This window comes from Fistularia commersonii, chromosome 5 (assembly GCF_037954325.1).
Source record: "Fistularia commersonii isolate RoL2024-O1a breed Wild chromosome 5, RoL_Fcom_v1.0, whole genome shotgun sequence".
NCBI classification, from domain to species: Eukaryota; Metazoa; Chordata; class Actinopteri; order Syngnathiformes; family Fistulariidae; genus Fistularia; species Fistularia commersonii.
Genome location: NC_141288.1, coordinates 21,505,599 through 21,529,282, shown reverse-complemented (window position 1 = coordinate 21,529,282; position 23,684 = coordinate 21,505,599). Strand labels below are relative to the sequence as shown.

Here is a 23,684-nt window from a genome sequence, read left to right as displayed (position 1 = left end):
CGGACGCGATGCGTGGCTGCGACCAAGGTTACAGAAAACTCAATCAAAGAAAAGAGATCTTTGCGCGGAGGTGACGGGGAATCGTCTCCCTTACCTGGGGACACAGGCGCTGGAGGGCTCCCCCTCGGGGGCGTCCGGGGCCGGGCAGCAGAACTGATGGAGCACCGTCTGGTTCCTGCAAGGAAGAGCGGCGTGGAGAATTAACACTTCGCACTCATCGGCCGTTTTCCCGTTTCCCGCTCCGTGGGGTTCTGACGGCGCGGCGACCGTCTTCTCGGACTCCTCGGCCTCCTCGGCCTCCTTGGCCTCCTCCTCTCCAGAGGTGCTTTCAGAGGCAGAGCTGACTCAAAGATGTCTTTTCTATGCCGAGTATTTCTAGGCGGAGCCCGGGGAGCGGTGTCGGCGGGGGCGGAGGCTCCACACAAGGTCCACACATTGTTACGGGAAAAAGTCAAGCACTTTTGAACGCATTCATCCATCCATTCATCCGCTAATCCGTTTCCCCTGAAGGGCTGCGGGGAGGAGGAGGCGCAGGGATCCATCAGAGACACATGTGAAGATACCAACACAACCATTCACCCTCTCATTCAGCAGTCACATAAAGCCATTCTCAGCACTGGGACGTGTGTGTGTGTGTGTGAGTGTGTGTGTGTGAGAGGATACAAAGAGTGACTCTGAATAGCTGGTAGTGACTTGTGCTGCGTCACCATGGAGATAAAACCCCAAAACAAGGATGGAATGAAGTGTCGAGTCTGATGTTGTATTTTTCAAGCACAGAAGCGTTCAGACCTCCATCAGCCGTGCACACACACACACACACACACACACCACACGGCCAAGGAGGCGGAGCTCCAGCGCAGGGTGCCTACCACGCCACCTGGAGCAGCCGCCAGTTCAGTGCCTCGCCCCGGGACACTTCGGGTTCTCCGGGTTCCGCAGTTCTGGATTCACCCGGGTTTGAAGGCCGTGAGCAACCAGCTGATGGGAAGAGGAAGCTCCTCAGATCCTCCCCCAGCCCATTGTCCCTCCGTGCTGATTTTCAATCACATCTCTCGCTCCCCATCCCCCTCTTCTCCGCCCGCAGGCACATGGAGAGCTTTTTCTTGCTATTCCTGCTGCTGCCGGAGCACCTTTCAAGAGCAGCTCCATCACGGACCAGCCAGGATTCACCAGTATCTACAGGCAGGAGCCGCACCTCGCTGAACCTCGCTGAACCTCGCTGAACCTCGCTGAACCTCGCTGAACCTCGCTGAACCTCGCTGAACGCTGCACCGGAAACGTGCAGAAACCTGTGTTTGGATTCCGCCGAGAATTCACCGAAGCTACCTTTGCAGATTGCTGGTTCTCCATCTTTTCTACCCCGTCTTCAGGAGGTCCCAGGAGGCTTTGGAGTCTTCCTGACAGGAAGTGAAGGTGTTTCCAACCTCGGGCCGGGAGAACCCACACGGGTAGCGTTCTGGAGTCCCTTATTTATAGTCTTCTTTGAGTCTCCCTCCTCCATCCAACCCTGTTCTCCAGATCCTCCTCTCTCGCACCGACAAGCATGGCAGCGTCCATAAATCTTCTCTTCGGTCTTCCTCTGGACCTCCTGCCTGGCAGCTCCGACCCAAACATCCTCCATCCTTCTATAGTGCCTTATCTTATCGGATGTTATGGGCCAAAATAAGCCTTCATACTACGGCAGAGATGTTACTCTGCGTCTTCACACAACATTTCATTGCGGTCACAAACATCTCTACGCCCCTGATATCATCTCTGAATAGCAGCTCCTTTTGCTGCAGGCGTCTTACTGCACTTATGACGCTCCGCATCCAGGCACGTAACGATATTATACAACCACCTTTCAAACAAAATAAATATTTATGTAACGCGTTTCCTCGTCTCTGAGCGGTCCATCCCTTCACATGAGGAGCGGCCAGCGAGCGCTCGCCGTAGCTTCAGGTCTCACCGTCCGACTTTGACGTCGGCGATGAAGACGAGCGGCTTCGTTCCAGAAGCAGTTGGTGTTCGAACCCCTGAGCGGCCGCCACGACGTCTCACTTGCAGGAGCGGCAAGGAACGTCCATTCTGCTCTGTTCCTCTAAGGTACCTGCTTGACCTCCTCGCCAGAGTCCTGCAGCCACGGGTTGCCCGCAAAACCAGCATCGGATGGGTCAGGAAGGCAACCGTAGGACTACGCAGGCCGTAAAGGGTGGACCGGATCCAACGGGTGTCCGGGTCGCACGGCGGGAGGGAGGAGTGGCCTCGGGCGGCACCGCCAGGTCGGTTTGCTTGAAGGCCGAGGGGATAAAACCAGTGGCGGCAGCAAAACGTGTGCAAAAGCTGAGCATGTGGACAACGGGGGGAGCTGAGGTGGGCGGGCCGTCCACAAAAAGACTTTCCCAAAAAGAGAAACACTGACAGCACAGGCAGGGACGCTCTCGCCAATCCACCGCTGACGGTATCGGTGGAGTTTCTGTCCTCCGCGGGCAGACGCAGCTTTCCCGGCTGGACTTGGCACAGCGGTCGACATCCAGGGGGACCAAAGATTGTCCAACGACTGGCTGATTGCAGCTCAACTGGAGTGAGAAAGGAGTCCTCTGGATTCCCCCGCATGGATGCGCCCTTGTCAGATGCTGCGTCCAAGGGGAGGTTCAGGCTTAGGGTTAGGCTAACCCCAACATCCACTTCCCTTCTTCACGCCAGCTCTGATTGCGTTCGTCTCGATGACCATGAGAGCCACAGCAGAATGTTTTTTTTCTGCGCGCTCAGATTAGCATGAGTGTAGAAGTAGCGGAGCCAAACGGGGTTTTGTGCTTTGCATAGGGAGGCAAATCCAAAGTGACACCAAAACCACAAGATAGGGTGAGGACGTGAGACGAACGGACCCGCTCCCGAGCAAACGTGCACGGACGTAATCAAATCCCCGATTCACATTGCCGGGGCGGAGAGGGATGAGCGCAATAATTCTTCTGAACTTTCATCGGTGGCGGCTCAACATACAGATGAGGACGTTTTATTGAGACAAAAACGTACCTCGGGTGTCGCTCGATCGGCACCGACGTGGGGAACTAATTAAAATATAAATCCGGGGGAGGGAGGAAGACGTCGCCCAAATCGACGGCGTTCATAGAATGAAATATTTAGACACAAAGTTCAAGTGTTTCTGATGAAGCACAACAGAGTTTGGCTGATAAACTTTGGCGCGGCGTCTTCCCGCCATCAATAACCGCCACATCATTGCACATTTACGACGGCCTGCAGGTGAACGCTCAGTCGCAGGAGGAACGGCGAGGATGTAAACAGCCACCGCCGCGTCTGAACGTGTCCGCGGCGTCTGAGCCTCCCGTCAAAACAAGCCTCGTAAACGGCGACGCGTCGAGCCGCGCGGCTAACGAACGCCGAAGTCGTCGAATTAATTTGGGAAGGGATTTCTGGACGCACCCGTCCGTCCTCCAGGGTCCGCGAGGACAATTTGTGCTGCGCTGATCTCACGATCAAACTGTGTGTCTTGAAAAAGAAATACAGCTCCCGGTTTTCAGGCCGAGCGGCGGCCATTTGTGTTTTTATAGCGCGTGTTACGCTGAGCCGTTACTTTGTTTCCAGACGATAAAGCGGCAGAATTCAGGTCATTCATGCTTAGCTCCGATCAGGTGTGAGGAGACCAGGCGGGTCCAGAGGTCGGAGCTCCTCTTCGCTCGCCTTTCAAAGATCACGTGAGAATCCTTCTCCTGAAAAACACCACGCGGCGACGTGAAACCGACCTCCGCGGGAAGATCTTCTGTTGAAACTTCCACGGACACCTCCTCCACGGGGCGGGAGATGTTCGTTTCTGTTTTGGAAGAGGAAGAAGCCGAGGGGATCCTCACAGGGAATGTAAGCGTACGTCCTGCTGCGAGCCTGACACACTTGAAGTCAGGGTCTGGATTTCATCGTGCCAGGAGAAACACGGGGCGACGCTGGTGGCGACCAGAACCTGTCAGAACCTTCGGCAGGAGCGGCTGCGGTGATCATCGGGCGGAGGAGGACGACGGGAAGAGACGGCGTGAAAACAAATACGGATTTTGAAGTCAAGCGGGAAGATGGTGAAACCCAGACGGGACGAGATGATCTCCATCCAGCGTGAAGCGTGAAGATCACGCCCACGGTCGCTTCTCTCTTTCCAAAATACATGAGATGGATAGAAGAATTCTCATTTGTTCAGTCATGATCTATCCCTGCCGTGATTGGCCGAGGGGCGGGTTCGCCCTGGACCAATCACAGGGCTGCATGGAAACGTCCAACCATCACTCATTCACACACACACACACACACACACACACACACCCGTGCACACTCTCATGCAGAGGTCTACATGTGCAACCAGAGGCTGCTTCAACATCATGTCTCTCTCCCTAATCCTTGCAGACACACACGCACACACACACACACACACACACATACACACAAACATGCACATTTCCAGGACATGTAGGCGTCCATGCTCCCAGCCAGGCTGGCCCAGGAGATGAGGCTGGGCTTCCAGGCCCTTCTAGTCGTGCTCTTCCAGGCCACCACCAGGCAGATGCCTCCTCTGGAAGTCCATATATCCGTAGGAGCTCTTCCAGCGTCTGTCTGAGAGCTAATCCTCTCCGTGTTTTGTTTTAGCGTTGAACGTCTAATGTGTTTGTCAATGAGCTCCTCCTGCCGCCGGAGTCGGCTCGGCTGTGTCAATAACCCGGCCGATGCCATCCGGCCGCGGACGCAGAAGGATCCGAGCAGGGCGGCAAGATGCCCTCAGAGGCCTGGGGGGGCGGCAGGAGGAAGAGGAGGAGGAAGAGGAGGAGGAAGAGGAGCTCCACAAAGCTCGCCCTAATCGATGGATTCGTTTTCACACCATTTCCTTGCGGGTCAGGAAAGCGGCAGCCGTGAGCTCACATAGCGGTGCGGTTCCACAGCCGGGTCAGAACATCAGGACCAGAACGGCAGCAGAGGGAATTCAACCCGCAACCCGGTTGTGTGACAGGACACTCTTCTGTTCCTTCTCTGCTGACTCATGGAGCTGGAAGGGACGGGCCGACGCTCCAATCCAAGTCCCTCTTTGAAACACTAAGAGAAGCTCCTGGATAAAAAGCGGAGAAACGGATTCCTATTGGTTCAGTCTGGAGATTCATTCTGGTCTCCATGAACCTTAGCATGTGTTTGGACTGCAGGAGGAACCCGGAGAACCCGAGGAACCCCACGCAGACAAGGGGAGAACATGGAGGCTCCACACCGGAAGGAACCCTGTGGGAATCCAAGCGAGGACCTTCTGGCGGCGAGGTGGAAGCTGGACCTCTGTATTAGCACGGCGGTAAGTGGAGATGTTTCAGGCTGCGGGACCGGCCGGCGTCCTCAGAGAGGATCTGCAAACGTTGCCTGTCGTGTTTATTTCCGCGCTCGTCCTCCGTCCTAAAATAAGCCTCCTTGAAAGGTTTTTCTTCAGGCCGTCCCCAGCGGCCCGGCTCGCTCTGCCGAAGCAGGAGATGGACTCTGCTTCTCCCGGGAGGAACCTGCCGCTCAGAGGAAGAACCAAACACGTCTGGCGTGCCGGCGTCACGGAAGGGTTAGGAGGAGGCCGAGGAGAGGCTGAGAACACACCAAGATCCAGAACATCCGTGACGCGCCGTCCGATCTCCACTGATCTCCGCCGGGCTTCGGCAGCTCGCCGCCGTCCTCGCCGACCCGTCTTTGTGTTCCACTTTTAGATTGGGGATATTTTCGGTCGCTACGTGACTTCTGAGGATGCGGGACCTCAAAACATCTCAAACATGAGCGTCGTCTCCTGGATATCAGAGGAGGCTTCTCTCGGGGCTCTCGGTGTTTGACAGCCTTTCTCTCAAAGAGAAGACCTGCAAGCGGAACGGACGCCGCGGGTCAGAACCCTTTCCCGGTGCTGGTTCCTCGGAGGCCGACGCTCGGCTGGATGCAGGTCTGCCGCTCGCCAGGAACGGGTGCTGTTTGGGTGAAATGTCACCTCCGTCTCAGGCCAGGAGGTCCACGGTGCCCGATGCTCGGCAAGAAGCTGCTCGGCTGAATCCGCTGAAGCTAGCGGAGGCCGGCTGACATCATCACCCACAAACTAGGAGCTCCGGTCACGCGTTTGAAAACCCTCTACGGTCCTTCTCTCGGCGCCATGTCTGAAGACGTGGGCGACCGCGGTCTGGAGATGATCTGCTCGGCTGCAGCTCCCTCACTGAACCGGCTTCTCCGCGCTTATTCCCGTCCAGCTTCTCCATGGGACGTCCGAGCCGTCCTTCCTCAGCGCGTCCCGATCATCTCGTCCGCTCCGACCCCCTCCGGTCCATTTAGCTCTCGGTAGCGCCTCCTCAGCACGCACGTCGTCCGCCCGAGGAACCCTCAACATTCTGAGGAACCGGCTCTCTAAGACGTCTTCCTGGGACGCAGCGGCAAAGCTTGAGTGAGAAGAAGCCAGAAGAAGAAGAGGATGGCGGCGGACCATCACCTGGGCCGTCGCGCTCTGAGCCCACAAACGGCGAGTCCCGCATTTTCCGGAGCATTTCTGTCCCGCGGCACAGACAGTTTTTTCCAGGTGGTCCCGGCGTCCTGAGCGTCTCTCACGGCGTCTTCCTCGGAAGGAAACCGCTTCAAGGTCGCTTTCCGGCCGACGTCGACGTTTGTTTTTGTATTTCAGAACCATTTGTTTCCTTGAAACAGGGCAAACCGAACGCTGAGCCTTCAGTCAGTAATTTACCCATGAAAGCGTCGTTTGTTTTTTTCCGCTCGCAGTTTTCATGTGACCTCCATCTGTCGCCGCCGCCGCCGAGCAGCTCGGGAGCACGGCGCTCCACCGCCGCACCGCGGGGCCATCTGCTGAAGACTTGGCACGCGCCGAGCCGCCGCTCCGCCCGACGGGAAACTACCCGTCATGGACGGCGCCGTAAATTCACAACGAGGCGTTTTTATTTACACATAAAGGAGAGCGGCGCCGAAGGCGGCGAACGCAACCTGAGCGGCGGAGAGGAGGGCGTGCGGGCCGATGACGGGAGGAAGGAGTATTTTTAAACTCCTCGTCAGCGCGGCCGCACTCGTCGCACGACGCTCGCCGTCTACGATCAGAAGCGGTTGGCTCCTCCCCCCGGCGCCACGCGCCTGATGATGTAACCCTGCCGTCGGCGGGGTCGCCAAACGGCCGTCGGTGATGAGACGGCGGCGCAGCGGAGGACGGGACGGCTCTGGCGTGATCTCGATGGCGCCGCGCCGGAGAAAAAGTCCAGGAGGGTTGAACCTCAAACACCGAGCAGGTCCTGCTGCTCCACAAAGACACACACCTCTGCTTCCAGACACACATGGAGGATTCTTCGTCTACTACTTCTTCTACTTCTCCTTCTTCTGCTTCTCCTTCTTCTTCTTCTTCTTCTTCTTCTTCTTCTTCTTCTTCTTCTTCTTCTTCTTCTTCTTCTTCTTCTTCTTCTTCTTCTTCTTCTTCTTCTGCACACCCTGCACCCTGCACGACTGCGACCTCGTACGGGATCGAATGGAACCACCAGAGGCGTGAGCGAATTAGCGTCAGAGTGGACGAACGTGGAGGTTTTCTGTCCTCGCAGGACAAGTCCTGCACGGCTCTGCTGCGATCGGACACGCCGTGCCCGTTCCAATAAGCTCGCCGGTGCCTGGCGGCCTCAGGTAGAAAGCTTTGAACATTACTCACGGTGGTAAAGTTAACCGGACCTGACGTTTCCCCGGGCGCGTCGAAGTCCGTGCGTGACCCTGTGTGCACGTGTGAGTGTGTGTGAACCGCGGCGCACATGTCTCGGGAAAATGGCCGTGGCCGACAAATATTCCCCGCGACTCCGGGTTTACATGACAATGGTGGTTTGGGAGGAGCTGCGCTCGACCCCGAGGTTCCTGGAAACGAAACCCTCCGAGGACAAAAAGCGCTCCGGCGCGGAAGCTGGAAACAGCCGTTCTTGTGAACGGCGTCTGGAAGGCGGGGTTCGCTCTGCCTTCTGGACACCGGCGTATCCGCCGGGTCCTCCTTCTGGCCTGCGCCTCGCTGGACGGGACGCCGGCCTGACAACTCGGGGGCTTTTGTGTGCGTCGCTCCGCCTGACGTGGAAAAGCCTGGCGCCGCAGGGCGGAAGACTCAGGTGTAAACCAGGATTCAGGCGTAAACCCGGTTTAAGATGACTGAAGGCCGTACGCCAGACCTGAACCCGGCCGGCACGGCGGTCCGACTTGTGCCGAGCATCGATATGCAGGAAAGGAGGCCGGGCTGGGTTTTCCCGAGGAGACGCCGCTCGTACGCCGATCTCCATATTCGTAGCATCTCTGCGGCTCGGCGGCTCGGCGCCGGGGGCGCCGCTGCCTCACCGGAACTTCAGCGATCGTGTCATTTTTGCATAATGCATGCGTAACCTCCAGATAATCTCCACTCCACGCCTTTTTTACACTTTTTGCACGTTAAACCCTCTTTTTCTCCCCCGTCTCTGTCTTGAACTTTGGACTTTGCGAGAGCGACACATCCTCGCACAAAGAGAGAGAGCAGGGAAGACGTAAATCACGGGTCGGTTGGAGCGCGGCGTCCGAGCGGCCGATGGCGAGCCGGCCGGCTCAGGGGCAACAAGGTGGGCCGGCCCATCTGCCGCTAGCCACGATGGCTAAACTGTAAGCCCATGAGTGAACCCTGTGCCTAAATCTCTTTGGACACACACACACACACATGCACACACACACACAGGCAGATTTTATACACATGATGCAGAACATCAGAATTGTCTGAGGGATTTTCAGCTCTAAGCTTTCTGGAAGTGAAATCTCTGCGACAGATGGGTGGAGGTTGTTTTTGCATCTCGCCGTCCCTCCTGTGCCGAGCTCCGCGGCCGCACACCAAGCCACGAGTTGTCGCACATACTGTTTTTCCGCCTCCGGATATCCCGGGCATATTATGGGTGTCACGAGGACCGACGCTGTAGTAACACAAGCAAACAGGATATTCCAAGGCGTGGATGTGCTGTGTGTGTGTGTGTGTGAGTGTGTGTGTGTGTGTGTGTGTGTGATCGCAGCCTCTAAACATTAGCGGCTGCTGATTCCAGTTAGACGCTGTTACAACACGGGGGCGGCGTCACCAGCGCCCGTCGTGGAAACTGTGAAACCACAAAAACCCCGGACATGTTTCCAGCGAGCAGCCGTTTGCTTTTCAAGAATATGGTACGATATCCTCCTGACGGAAGCCTGGCTGGCAGGTGTCGTGTTCAGGAGGAGGAGGAGGTGCAGGGGAGGAACAAGAGGTCTTCTTTGTAGATCACATCATTATCTGCCAACCTGGAGACACCGGACGGAGATGCCAGCTGATAGCTGGGATCATCATATGCAATGGGGTCACCCAGCCAATCACCTGGCTCCATCTGGCCTCCGCTCCATCCATCCACCTCCTCTCTGGTCTTCCTCCAGACTTCCTCCGACCTCAGTGTCCTTCTCCCCAGATCTTCTCCATCCCTCCTCTGTCCATGTCCAAACTGTCTCTGAGTGACTTTGCCTCCAGAGCATCTACCTCCGTCCTCCTCACCCCTGAAGAAGAACCTCCACACCTCCACCTCTGCCTCCTGTCTTCTCCTCGGTGTCTCCAAAGCAGAGATCGTGGCTGCTCTTCACCTCCGTCTCCTCCGCCTTCCCTGTCCTTCCTCCAGCTCTTCTCCAGCCTCTGCTGCTCTGGACTGTTGACTCTCAGTGCTTAAAGAGTCCGGCCTTCTAATCTCCCATTATTTACTCCTGGTGCTGATTAATGGACTCTAGCTTGCTCTAGCAGAGATGTCTGCAGCATCCGCTGGCTTGTAAAGAAATGCTAAACACGCTAACACACCACACTGCGCTTCAGAAACGGGCCCGTGCGACACGCCGGTGCTGCCGGGGAACGGCGAGGAGAAATCGCGTCTTTGGCTTTGCTCAACCTGTGCATTGAAACGGCTAATATTTTTACGTGGAGCCGGAACTCGCCCGGCAGCGACGTCCTCTGAGAAATGAAGCAATTTAAAAGCACCGCGCACCAAAATGTGATATACATGATTTAGATTCCGGCGGCGGCGGCGGCGGCGAGTCTGAGCAGACGTGCTTCCCATTCGGCGCCGACTCGAACGCCCGGGTTTGCGGAAACAAAGCTTCGTCCTGCCGCGCACGGCGTGATGAATGGGGCTGGCGTCCCGACCCCTCGCATCTCTGAACGTCCCCGCGGAGAAACCAGCCTCGCTCCGGCACGCTCACGTGCAGAAAGCCTGATTCTGCTTTCCTTCATGCTCCAGAAACCAGCATCTCCGGTCGGCCCTCCTGAGAGGGAGGTCGACCCACATCCTCACATCCGGGCTTTAATTAATCCCTCAAATCACCCTCCGAACACCGAGTAACGCGGGTAGCGGAGCCGTCGCTGCCGAAGAGGTCGTAACCCAGCGCAAAGGAAGTCTGAAGCCCCGAAGGCGGCGCAGGGACATGACGGTAATGTCCTAATGTCCTAATGTCCCAATGTCCTAATGTCCTAATGTCCTAATGTCCTAATGTCCTAATGTCCTAATGTCCTAATGTCCTAATGTCTTAATGTCCTAATGTCCTAATGTCCCAATGTCCTAATGTCCGAGCTGCTCCGGGATCCCTCCCGACAGCACGAAGGAGTTTGACGCTGCGAGACGACGTGCGCCAGGTTCGTCGTCACCTTGGTCTCCGCCTCAGTGTGAGGACGCGGACCCTCGAGATGACGGTCTCTCCCTGATTGTCGTTCACCTTTCTTTCGCCCGGCGCAGGCAGGCGGCCGCCGCGCCTCAGCAACGCATTACCGTCCGTGGAAACGACCTAATGAGCTTTAGGTACGAGCAGAGAGGGCGCCGGTTCGGACCAGCCGGACGTGTGACTGAGAGGCTGAATGGTCGCGTGACGGACGGGACGGGCCAGATATAATCCAGTGGGAAAGGCCAGTGACCCTGACGGCGGGGAAAGCGGTAGAGACCGAACGACCGAAAGCTCTTTCGGGATCTCCAAAGAGGCCGTCACATGTTGTCTGCCCGGCATGGGATCCACCTTTCAGATCCCACCGACTCTCCGGCCGGTCCACGCAGAAGGAACGCTGTTTCCTTCCTGTGTTGCTGCAAGGAGAGCGATGCCACGCCGGGCCTCGGCTCTCTTTGAGCCGATCGTCCTCGTACGTCTCTTTTCGACACGAAAGGTATTTATTTTTACGTTGAAAGAGGCCGACTCGTTTCGCCCAGCGAGAGTTAAACCGCGTCCCTCTGAAAGCGCTCACGCTCTTTCCCCGGAGAGGCGCTGTGATCAGGAGTCAGAGGAAAGTGCCCGCGGGTCAGGAAAGGCGTCGGTGTGGCCGTCGGTGCTTTTGCCGGGGAAGTTCGGGGCTCGTAAATCTCAGCGCATCGGGGACTCGCGGCAGTGGGCGGGGCCGCTCGGCGAGCGACGCCAGTCAGCGTGCCACGCCGCACGGGTGTCGGTTTCGTCCGCGGCACGCCGCCGTCTCCGAGTGCCTTCACACGTTCCACTTTATCCCTAAAGGAGGCGGCACGGGCAGGAGACGGCATGCGAGATGGCCTACATTCGGCACGCCGGCAGGGAAAGCGACGCACGGCGAGCACAGAGGGAGCCGCCGTCCGAGCGCAGAAACACGCCGGGTTCGGTTGCATCACACCGCGTTTTCGGTGCGAGAGCGGGAGCTCAATATATCTGTGAGAGAGTGGGAGGCCGAGAGAGGAGCGGCAGAGAAGCACCCGGAGCTATATGAGAACCCTGGGATTTCCACCTCAGGCAACAGGATTGCCTCCTATCCGTCACGTGAACGCCGGCACGCAAACGCAGCAGCTCCCCTTTGCTCGGCGGCCCCCGCCTGACTCCTGTGTCAACAGATTTTCCAAATGCTGCACTCGCTTTCTTTACCGTGCAAATATGTCAGCCCGCGGCGGCGCGTAAAGAAGCGATATCCGCGGGGACAAAGGGCTGCGGCCGGCGAGGAGACGGGTTAGCGGCGGGAGCTCGGCAGGGGGTGGAATTGAGTATTGATTTTTGCTGCGGAAGGCTGCCGTGACATGATCTGCTGATTACAGTAGGAAAGAGGGGGATGGGAGGAGGAGCGGCAGCCAGAGAACACGGAGAAACAAGGGCGAATTTGTGCAAAACAGCAGAAGGAGGCGGGGGGGGGGGGGGGGGGGGGGGGCTCAAGGACAGCGACGGGTGAAGGAATCATCGGCGGGGTCGGGAGAAAAGGGAACGACGAGAACATGAACGACGGGAGCCGAGAGAGCGGGGGGGGGGCACAGGATCGCCGCAGAAGGCTTCCCTCACATCAGCTCGGCACGAGAAGTGCAAACTGCATCACATCAGCGGCTCGGGACGCCAGGTTCATTGTTCAGAGCTGAACACAGCAGCGATTTGCATTCTTTAAATGACGGCGTCGCGGGAGATGAACTCCGTTCACTGCCAGCGAGCCGGACGTCAATATTTCATCTGAAGCGAGGCCTGTGAAATTTGCGTGGCCGCGTCGGGAAACGGGGTTGAAAGTTGTAAATCCGGTGAAAGTCATTGTGCCAAACTAAAGAAGCTGCCTAGCGACCGCACCGAGCCGCCCTGCCAGCCAATCACAGTCAGCCTTCCGGACGCCACGCCGGCCTGGATCTTCTCTGACGACGAGCGGTCGGTCCTTCACACCGGAGCCGTACGTGCACAGCGCCTGCTGCACCGCCTGCTGCACCGCCTGCTGCACCGCCTGCTGCACCGCCTGCTGCACCGCCTGCTGCACCGCAGCGCTCCGGGTCCTCCTCGGAGAAGCTCCTTAGCAGGGGGAGCCGGGAAGCTCTTGTTGACTGCGAGCGTAAATGAAACACCAAGACGAAGCTCCAGGACTTCTCTTCGTGTTCCACCGAGGTTCCTACCCGTGCGCGGTCATACAGCCGGGCTGCGGTGGCGTCATCCGTCGGATTGCTTTCCCACTGACGGGAGCTAAAGGACACGCCCCGGATTCCTGAGCCTCCCGTCATTTGTGGGCGAACTGGACTAGCAAGCGGAGAAAGAGCCGCTCTCCATCAGCCATACACTTCCAGGGATCTGCTCAGAGACCGTTTCTGAAGTCGAGCACTTTCCGAGTGGTTTCCACGACGGCCTTCGCCGGCCTCGACGAACGCGGAGAAGACGCGCACGTGGCTCATTAGCCGGCACTGTCACGTCCCTGTCGTGTTTCTGTTTGACGGAAACACGCCGCTCGCGGTCGCCTCCGTCCTGGACCGGGTCGACGCCCCGGGTGGAAATGACAAAGCCGCTCCGCGTTGCCTGCCTTTCACGTATGGCCGCCTTTTACATTCAGGGGTAACATGGTGAACCCCGTCCGCTGTCTCTGTGTAACTGTCTGAGGCGCGGTTGGAGAAGCAGCCACGAACCCACTCACTGAATCTGTCCTGACATTTATTCTGTCCTGCTCGTATGTAGTGAGCGCGCTGATCTGCGCCTTTATATCAGGGAGATGTTTTCATCGAGTAGCGAAGCCCACGTACACGATTCCAGACCCCTGCTCTTGCGGAATTATGTCTTTATGGCACGATAAATCACTTTGGATTAACAAACAATGCGAATGCGGCCGAGCGGAACAGATGGGGCTCGGCGCGGCGCGGCGTGTTCTCCGCCGCCTCCACGAGCAATTCATGTGACCTTGATAGCGGCGAGCGGAGAACGTTCTGCGGCCCCGACGGATCTGAGGGACGAGCGGTTCTTCTGAGACGCTCGGCTCCTTCTCACTGCGGACAACCGGCTCCAATCTGGCCTCTTTGCTACTTGGAAAACCGAAGGATTTCGATAATGGAGGACACGGTGAACGGGAAAGAGAACGACCGCGCCGAAAAACGGGCGAGTCTGACGCCGAACGTGGGCGGGGTCACAAGGAGCGGCGACCTTCACTTCCCCGTCCTTACCGCCGACCTCATCATCGATGGCCGAGCCTGTAAAGCAGGTCAATCAGGCCTTTGGGGATGAAAATGGCAACAGCCTTGTTTGAGGCTCCGGATAGGCAGCAAAGCCCGACCTCCAGGGACACGACCTCTATGAGACATGACCTCTATGAGACACGACCTCTATGAGACACGACCTCCACGGACACGACCTCCACGGGATCCGTCCACCGGCCGATGGGCCGACGGCAGCTGCTCTGCTGCAAAACCCTGCGTGGCCTGCCGCGGTCCGAAGCATCCACATCGAGGTCTGCGTTTTCACCTCTCAGCTGAGGTTTGAAGCCTCTCCATGCCGGGTCGAGGCCCGAATGGCCGCCCGGCTGAATCCTCTCTCTGCACGAGTATTTCGCGTCCGGTCGCCTCCGTCCGTGCCGTCGGTCGGAACATCCGAATGCGCTTAATCTTACAGAGGATGAAAAGAAATGAAAACACCGGATGGATTCCTGCCAAATTTGGTGGATTGATCCGAACGAGAGCCCATTTCAGGATGGACGTTGATGAAGATACACTTCCTGCAGAGCGACCCTCTGATCTGGCATCATCAGATCTAATCATTTAGATGTAGATCATCGCTCGCTTTATATTCAAGGGCTATTTTTCTTTTGATTAGCATCTAAAAGGAATAATTTGCCGGCCGGAGAGGAATAAAAAGCCGCGCGTGGCATGAATACCGTCCTTTACACGCTTGCAATCATGGCTCCGTCCCCACGGCACCGCCGCACAACCTCCATCTGTAACTTCTACTCTCCAAAGTCTTTAGTCAGCGAGCTGCAGTCGAGCAACCGACGACACTTCCAGACAATTTTGGGTGATCAAGTGTGTGGAAGGAAAGTGTGTGTTTGCAGCGTGTCACGAAAAAAAGACGGTGCGCACGAATGTCTGCGCAAGTGATCCGGTTACAACTGGAAAATACAAGTCTCAGCAGAAGGTTTGAGATCACGGCTGTGGACAAAGCTCAGCTCACCTGGGGTCGATGGCAGGGCCACGCCTGAAGACAGCAACCGCTCCCGTCATTCACACACACACACACACACACACACACACACACACACACACACACAAGTTCCTGCTCTGAGCACCATCCGCCACCTCAGCGTAGCGTGGACCACTGAGCTCCTTAGACACCAGCCTCAGGTCCAGACACCAGAATAGCAGTGTGCACCTCACCAGGACACACACACACACACACACACACACACAGACCTCACCAGGACTCAACACAGGGCGTCTGGATTTTGTAGCCATAGAAAAAAAGGCCTGGTGATTATTTAATTTCCTGTTTATTCAGTGATCCGTTCTTGGGACGTCCATGTCAGCACCAACTCCACTCAGGACCAGAGGGGAGCAGCTTCACCTCAGCCTGGAGCAGCTCTGGATGGCTGCAGGTCTCTGTATGTGAATGGATGGATGGATGGATGGATGATGGATGGGTGTCTGCATATGCTGTGAATGAGAGGGAAGGGTTTAATGCAGCGGTGCCCAGTACGTCCATCGCGATCTAGCGGTCGATGGCAAAGGTAGCGTGGGTTGATGGCGAGATGTTCAAAAAATAGAGGTCGACCTATCATCGGTCCTCGCTATGAAACTGTGGCTTGATCGACATACAGGGCGGCCGGTCCGACACCTCAGCTTTCCTGACACATGGGTCACCGCGCTGAGCTGCAGAACTCCAGCGAGCGAGCCAGTCACCTGGTTATCCTCCAATGTTCGTCTTTTAAACTTAGTTTAAAGAAAGAAGACAAAAACTTACTGCGGCCATATCCAAGGAGGGACAGGAGGCCAAACATACCCAGGAGGGGAAATGAGGAGCGGCATTTTCGGACCGTTCATAAAAACGACGACGATCATTTGGAGGTGATGCTGTCCGGACCGAACATCCCGGCTGATTCCATTCGGCCGGTCAGAGCGACGTCACGATAGAAAGGCAGAGTCGGATTGTGCGATTCGGGTTCGTGCGGTTGTGCAAAGGACACCCACATATATTGAAGATAGAAAGAATTCTCAATATATTTATGAATAAATATAGGTTTTGCGGATCATTTTATAAGTTGCTCGCATGCTGAAAACGTGTGTGCGCACCCGCGGTTTAACGTATCTGTGTGAGCTGTGAGTGAGAGGGTGAAGGGTTGCTCATGTGTGTTTGAGTGTGAGGGTGAACGGTTGCATCTGGATCAGCACCAGAACGGATGAACGAATGAACGGATGAATGAATGAACGGACGGATTCTCCTCTGCCATCATGACTCTGCAGAGGCAGAGCTGGAAGGTGTGTGAATGAGAGGGTGAGGATGCTCCCCTTCATGTGTTCACGGCGTCGACAAGCCCCACCCCCAAGGGTGTGTGTGTGTGTGTGTGTCCGTGTGTATGTGTGTGTGTGTGTGTGTGTGTGTGTTCATGGCCGCCCAAAATAAATAAATGACAGATAATCCCCTGCGTTTAATCCCACGCCGACCCACGGCCGTGCAGGATGAACAAACGGCTGCGGGTGTTTGAGCAGTCAATAATCATTAGCGTCCATCGATCGGACGCGCGAGGGAGCGGATTGTACGCGGCTGAAACAGGAAGTGGTGACAGACAAAGGTCATTTGAAAGGGCCGCGGCCGGAAGTCGTGGTGTCTGCTACTCACTCGGCTTTCCTGGCGAGTCCCACGGAGCGGCAGAGCGCGGCGGGGGGCTGCGGGACCAGCGACGTGCAGCAGGGGCTCCGCTTGTCCTCGTCCGCGGGGCCGCCGGGGCCGCCGGGGCCCCCGGGGCCGGTGCCGGGGGACTGCGGGGCGGTGGGGACGAGCTGCAGCTGCTGCGGGTGGTGGGCGGTCTGCGCCGGGGGGGCGTGGAGCTGCGGGCCGGGGACCTGCGCCGGCGGCGGCGGCTGCTGCTGCTGCTGCTGCTGCGGCGGCGGCGGCTGATGCGGCGGCTGATGCGGCGGCGGCTGCTGCTGCTGCTGCTGCTGGCCGGGGTGGGCCGGGGCTTTGGCGGCGCCCGGATGCGCCTGGGGTCCGGCGCCGCGGTGCTGCTGCTGATGCTGCTGCTGCTGCTGCGGGTGCTGCGGGTGCTGCGGGTGGTGGTGGTGGTGGAAGTGCGCGGCGGGCTGCTGGACGTAGTGGTGGGGGTCCCGCAGCTGGCGGTTCTCGCCGATCAGGTCCTCCACCTTCCGCTCCAGCTCGTCGATGCGCTGCCGCTGCGTCTGGATCAGGCTCTGCTGGTTCTGCACGATGGTGGTGAGCTCCTTCAGGTACAGCACGGCTTTCATGGGGTTGTCCAGCAGGCTCTCCATCACGGAGCGCGGCTCCGGCCGGGGGACCGGCGGGGGGGCGCGGCGCGGCGCGGCGGGGAGGGAGGGAGGGAGGGAGGGAGGGAGGCGGCTGCTGGACGACGGGACGACGGGCCCTCCGAACGCTGCGGATCCGCGATGCTCCGGCCGCCGTCTGACGCCTCCCTCGCACGCGCACGCGCACACGCGCCGCCTCTCTCTCTCTCTCTCCCGGTGCAGATGCGGGCCGGGAGCGAGGGGGCGGGGCTTAGACCGCCGTGACGTCAGCGCGCCGGAGACGACGTTCACCTGCGCGCACACGCGTTCGCGAAGATGCGCAGCAGAAAGGCGGAAATCGTCTGTCGTTCACGTTTCAAGCCGCAGAAGATGGAAACGGGCGAGTTTCCATCTGGAAGGAGGAGAGAAGATAAGTAAAAGGAGAAGAGAAGATAAGTAAAAGGAGAAGAGCCGGCCGGTGTTTTTGCACCGCAGGCCGAGGTTGTTTTAACTCTGACACTTTATATTTTATTGTATTTCTTATTCTCCCTCCTTCCTACTATTATCTATTATTGTTGTGTTTTACTTGAAACTCTGGCACAGCAATATCCTTCGGGATAAATAAAGTTCTTCTTATCTTATCTTATCTTTTCAAAACGAGCCCGGGTGAAGCTCTCGCGGGTCAGATGAGCCGGCCCTCAAGCTGGAGGTCCCTGGAGATGTGGCTCCCCTCAACTTGTCCCCTCGTGGTCTCTGTGCACTTTGCGATTGAAGATCTAGTCGCAAGATCTCCTCGCCCGGCGGCCGATCGCTGCATCCAAGGCCCCGCCCACCCGGGCCCTTGGCGCTGCACGGGGGTCCAGAGAGGCTTCACGACCGACGCCACTCGGACCAACGTCCAGCGGCCCCAGATGCAGAAGGCGGCGTGGTCCTGCACGCCGTGTGGCTCCGCCCCGTTCCCTCCTCGGGATCCAAGACCAGACGCTCGGGTGTGGATTCTTCAGCGTGGGGGTCGGGGTTCGGGTGTGTGTGCACGTGGAGAACGTGGAGGCTCCACACAGGAAGGAACCCTGTGGGAATCCAAGCGAGGACCTCTTCACTCTCACCACTACAGTCTCTCTTCTCCGCTCCTTTTCTTGTATCTGCTCTAATATTCCATATTTCTTTCATGGACGTCGCATGTTCCAGGTCCGTTCATAATTCACTGAGAGCATCCGCAAGGAACTTCCAGCTACATTTTCTTCCAGTGCCGGGTGATCGTTCGCTGCAAGAAGAATAGCCAGGAAGACCAAAGGTAGTCTCATCTACCCGATGAACCCGGCATCTGCGGGGCTCCCTGGTCTGAGGCCCGGGTTCTCCCCGGGTCCCCCTTTGGATCGGAGATGTTCTGAAAGCAGACAAAGGCTCCTGACGGAGAGAGAGGCGTCTCACGAGGTTTACTCGAGAGGACTTCTTCTTCAGCAGAACCACCCCTTTAAATCCTCTCTCCCGCTGCGGTGGACGTAGAACGCGCCGCACGAGGGTTTCACGAAGTCTGCTGCCGAGTCCAGCCGGAGGAGCGTCCGTTATTCCTCGCCGGTTCCTCGGTATCACGCCGAGGCGGAGCGTGATGAAGCACGTGGGCTTCCGGATGCTTCTTAATCTCCGGGATAAGTGGGATTTGCTGGGCGAGGCGGGGGGTTATGGCTGTTAGCGCGGCTTATGTTCGCCGTTCATATTTTTAGCCTCCCGGTTATTGGGCTCCGGCGGCGGTCAGAGGCCGCGGAGGTCGTATTTCCCTTCCCGCTCGTTGGTTTATTGGAGCGGGATCACGCAAATGCTACGAGGCCAATTTCCAGAAAAGTGGTGGAAGAAGTTATTAACTCGGGGAGCGGATCTTCTCCGCATGAAAACAGCAGCGATTGTGTGGAACGGCAACAGCGCCACTCCGTTTATTTCACGCCGGACCGCCTGGAAGCCGTTCTGCTCAAGACCTCCAGCAACCTGGAGGGTTTTCGGAGCTTAGAGGCAGATACGGGAGACTCCCGGAGGATTTGTCACCGTCACACACTCGACCTGTCGACGACGGCCAGATTTAATTTATCGCTTCCGACGCGCCGGCAAACAGATGTCAGCAGCAGGAGGTGGAGACGCCTCTTCATTGGAGAGCAGTTCTCCAAGAACCTTTACAAGCAGTCGGTTCCACAGATCAGAATGAATTGCTTTGTTTAAATCCTTGGCTCCCTTTCGTGTCAAGTCGCGTTGGATTTCATTTGGGCTCCGGCTCCGGCTCCGGCTCCGGCTCCGGCTCCGGCTCCGGCTCCGGCTCCGGCTCCGGGCGCGAGGCCTTCTGCCTCCACGGGACGGAGATCGAAAGCGGTCGTGGTGTAGACAGATCATGTTCCTACCAATACTGTGAGCGCTAACAGTTACGTGCTAATAGCAGACACGATGCAAGAGATAACAACGGTGGACGCTAGGCGACACGCCGCCGTAGATCGAGCCACGCCCCCTGGGAACCTGACCAATGAGAGCTCACGGACCGCAGAAGATACAGGGTTCCTCCTGTACATTGCCAAAGGGACAGGAGGGTCTGGGAGAAGGCCTTCAGCGGTTCTCCGAGGGCTTCTGAATGCCTGTCCATGCCCCGGTTAACGTCGCTTTTAATCGACAAACATCGCCGTCTTCCTCGGCAAACCCGGATCTTCCATTTCTGGTCAGAATGGAGGACGCCTCCGGTCTAATGTCCACATGGTGGCCACTGAGAGCCAAAGAGGTTCACCTTTGTTTGAAAACAGCGGCCGCTCTTTTCAGCTCGGAGCAGCGGGTTTGGTGAGGTTCTGCCGGCTGCTGGCGTCGCTCCTGAAAATACCATTTCACACTCAGCCTTCTGGCTAGCGAAGTATGCAAATGAAGCCGACGTCATGCCAGTTCAGTCGCATCCAGCGCACGTAGCGGTGTTAGCGCAGAGGAGGCGGCTGAAGGAGGAACGCTGATGACTCAGCAGAGCCCTGGAGGTGTTGCCGGAGTCTGCGGCTGCAAAGGCGACCTCTGGTTCTAATATTGTTGGTGTTTGAGCGACGCCAGGTCAGCACATCGTACGTACGGCCCGGCGCTGCTCATACGACCGTCAGCGGAGACGGGAGGACCGAGGGTCGACCCGGATCAAGGAAAGCTCATCTTCAATCCCTGTGGTCTGATAGCGGGATGTCACTGACCAAATTATACACAATATAGAGAAATAAAAAAGATGGGCGGTGCAGTGGTCGGCGCTCGCTCCTCACAGCCAGAAGGTCCCTGGGGTCTGAAGGTCCCTGGGGTCTGAAGGTCCCTGGGGTCTCCCAAACATGCTGGAGGTTCACTGAAGACCCTGTGTTGTCCAGACGTCCCAGTGAGAGGGTGAACAGCCCTGTGATCACCTGGCGACCCACTCTGGCCCAGCAGGATGGGAGGTGTTCAGCACGAATGAATGGATGAAAAAAAAGGTTTCCTTCTCGTTTGACTGCCCGTTTATTCCCCGAGCTCAACGAGTCCGAGTATCCCGAGGTGATTGAGTGGCGTTCTGACTTTCAGGGATAGAAGAGCGACGTTCCCTGAATGTAACGTTATGGGCGGAGCTCTAATGGAAAGAGAAGTTGAACGGTTTTGAACCGTTTGTATCCTGGTCTCAGTTTGAGTTGGAACTCATGGGATTGATTTCTTCTCGATTCTCCTCTCCCCTTTCCAACTGACTCGATCGATGGGATCTTGTTGACCCCAGAGCAGCAGCCGGTCTGAAAGCAGAACCACCAGGCCGCTGTGCCTCAAAGACAAGGGAGGAGACGGGCCGTGGGTGCATGTGACCATCATGAGCGTTTGGAGGAGCCATTAAGATGCACAGTAGCCCCTTCTATTTAGCCTCTAAAGCTAAGTTTGATCGATCTTTCCGTGTTAGTTTGAGATAAAAGCATGAAATCCACCGAGGAATCCCTTCCTTGGCTGAACCGGCCGTAAAATCGCATTTCCCTCCGACGTATTCAGACAGAGGGAGCGGTTGGCGTGAAGGATCAGTTAGCGGTGTTGCGGTGGAGGCGAGTGAACGGCCCGGCAGCGCGGCGGTATCAGCAAAACAAATTCATCCATAACGTTTACAGCCTGTATCTTCTTAGAAGCAAACATGAATCAAGTCCAGCTGAAGGAAACATTAAGAGGTTTTCTGAGACGCCGCGTTGCAACTTGAAATCCTCGTCCGGTGCTTCTAATATCGGTCGAGCGTACGGTACACCAAGGATTCAAAGACGGTACACCAAGGATTCAAAGACGGTACACTAAGGATTCAAAGACGGTACACCAAGGATTCAAAGACGGTACACTAAGGATTCAAAGAGTTTATTGGCCGTTATCGGCCGATGGGAGGAGATGAGTTCAGTGACACAACCAAAAAAATAAAACCACTCCAACCTGAAATTGAATGAACAAATTAAATGTCAAAACACTCGAAAGTGTGCCGGCAAGGCTTCTTACATTATGCAACGCAAAAACGCACATCCGCTGTGATTTTGGACTGCGTCTCATGGCCGTGCTGAGGCGTATCGCTGCCGTTCCTCCCTTGTGATCACCATGCCCGTCCTGATCGGCTCGGCGGGTCTAATCACCCGTCCTCCTCCGGTCAGCTCCCGGGATCCTCCTGCTGATCCTCCTGCTCCCCACCTGTCTCTCCTCCTGTCATCGCTCTTGTGAGCATCTTGTAAGTATCTTGTCAGCACGTCAGTCTTTGTCCCATTTAAAGGCTCCGTTTACACTCAAGAGAACGCTGCTCGCAACAGGGACAACGCTTTACAAGTCGTAGTCAGCTGATGTGCACAGGTGGGTGGACTGCAACAACAACAGCGGACCGCACAGTACTCCATAGTACTCCACAGTACTCCATAGTACTCCATAGTACTCCACAGTACTCCATAGTACTCCACAGTATTCCATAGTACTCCATAGTACTACATAGTACTCCACAGTACTCCCCAGTACACCCCAGTGATCCACAGTACCCCACAGTACCCCACAGTAGTCCCCAGTACTCCACAGTATTTCCCAGTACTCCCCAGTACTCCCCAGTACTCCCCAGTACTCCCCAGTGATCCACAGTACCCGACAGTACTCCACAGTACTACCTGGACCACATGACTGCTGTCCTGCACCCTCTTGGAACTGTCCTCCTTGTACTCCACCGTCTCCCAGCGGTGAGCGGCCTCATCCTCGGTCCATCCAAACACTCGATGACTCGCCGCTGCTGATGTTCCCCCCGCTGTCCCATTCCCATGTTTGTTATGGCTCCCGGACCGGAATTGTCTGCGCGTGCACACGTTTTAGTCCATCACAAAATGACAGCGCCATCTACTGGCCCGGCATGTGTGACAGGGTATTTCTCTGGCTTCCTCGGAGAGGGTCGGATGGAGGCGGGCGATTGGTCGCGGGTCAGATGGAGGCGTGCGATTGGCCACGAGTCGGATGGAGGCGGGCGATTGGTCGCGGGTCAGATGGAGGCGTGCGATTGGCCGCGGGTCAGCAACACAAGACAGACGTTTCCTGTTGACCGAATGTTGGCGATCGGTGAAAATCAGATGGTCGCTCAGACCGATCCAGCACAAGAGTCGCAACAAGCTTCTCCAAACCAACCCCTCTGTCCCGGAGGTCAGATGTTTCAATCTCCTCTACGGCTGAAATGAAAATGAGATACCGCCGGAAAACGATTATCTGTTCTCGTTTCACCGCGAGCAGCCGGCGCTCCTCCGAGACGCTTAAGAAGCTGGAGCGAGACAAATGAATGTTTTGCTGAAGGACATTTTGCAGAGAAAACAGCAGCGCTTGCATTTACAACATTCAGCGCTGCCATAAAGGCAGCGCGGGGCCTCCGGTGGCCGGCGGCCCGTCTAATCACCAGCCCTCCCGCTGTTATTGTCAGGTGAGCTCCCATATTGTCCGCCCCCGTCCCTGCAGCGACGCTCCCTCACCGCCGCCGCCGCCGCCGCTCCGAGAAGATTAATGGCATCAATCACGCCTCCTCATCAAGCCAACAACGCTGCAAACACGGTCATGTTCTTCATTTGTTTTTCTTCTTGGGGTCTTTAGGTGTCTCCTCCGGGGGTGAAATGAACTGGCGCTGTTTGCAGGCACAGCAGCCGCCCGTTATTGTCAGCCTGCGATCTTCCCATTTCACTGGCGTGGAGACTCGCCCAGCCTCCTCCCGCCAGCGTGACGAGAAGCGAAGGGAGGTTTCTTCGACTTCAGGTTTCTCGTTTGCAATTTTTAGCATCAAGGGACGGGGAGACTGAGAGCGGGTACAAGATGTTCTGCACACTTGTACAAAGATGTACGCAAATATTCTAATAACCTTTAAATGTCAGACGTGGTTTTGCAGAAGGAGGTAAAACTCCCGTCTGTTTTTTTTTGACCTGCCCTTCCTCTGATTCGTGATTTACTGTCTGCAAGGGTGAGCGACAGGAATCTCCAAGCACCGCGACGTTTGCAGATGATACCGTGATG

The 23,684-nt window shown here is 56.9% G+C and overlaps 1 protein-coding gene across 2 annotated transcripts in view; it reads right to left on the bottom strand.

Annotated features, from left to right (window-relative positions):
• iqsec3a (IQ motif and Sec7 domain ArfGEF 3a) overlaps nt 1-17,371 on the bottom strand; it is a 76,646-nt gene extending 59,275 nt beyond the window's left edge. For both annotated transcript variants that reach the window (XM_086147328.1, XM_086147329.1), the window contains exons 1-2: nt 16,567-17,371; nt 95-175 (exon numbers count right to left, since the gene is read on the bottom strand). In XM_086147328.1, the coding sequence (XP_086003454.1) occupies nt 95-175; nt 16,567-17,213 (728 nt within the window). In that variant the 5' untranslated portion in view covers nt 17,214-17,371. The remainder of the gene's footprint in view (nt 1-94; nt 176-16,566) is intronic.
• Nucleotides 17,372-23,684: the final 6,313 nt, after the last annotated feature.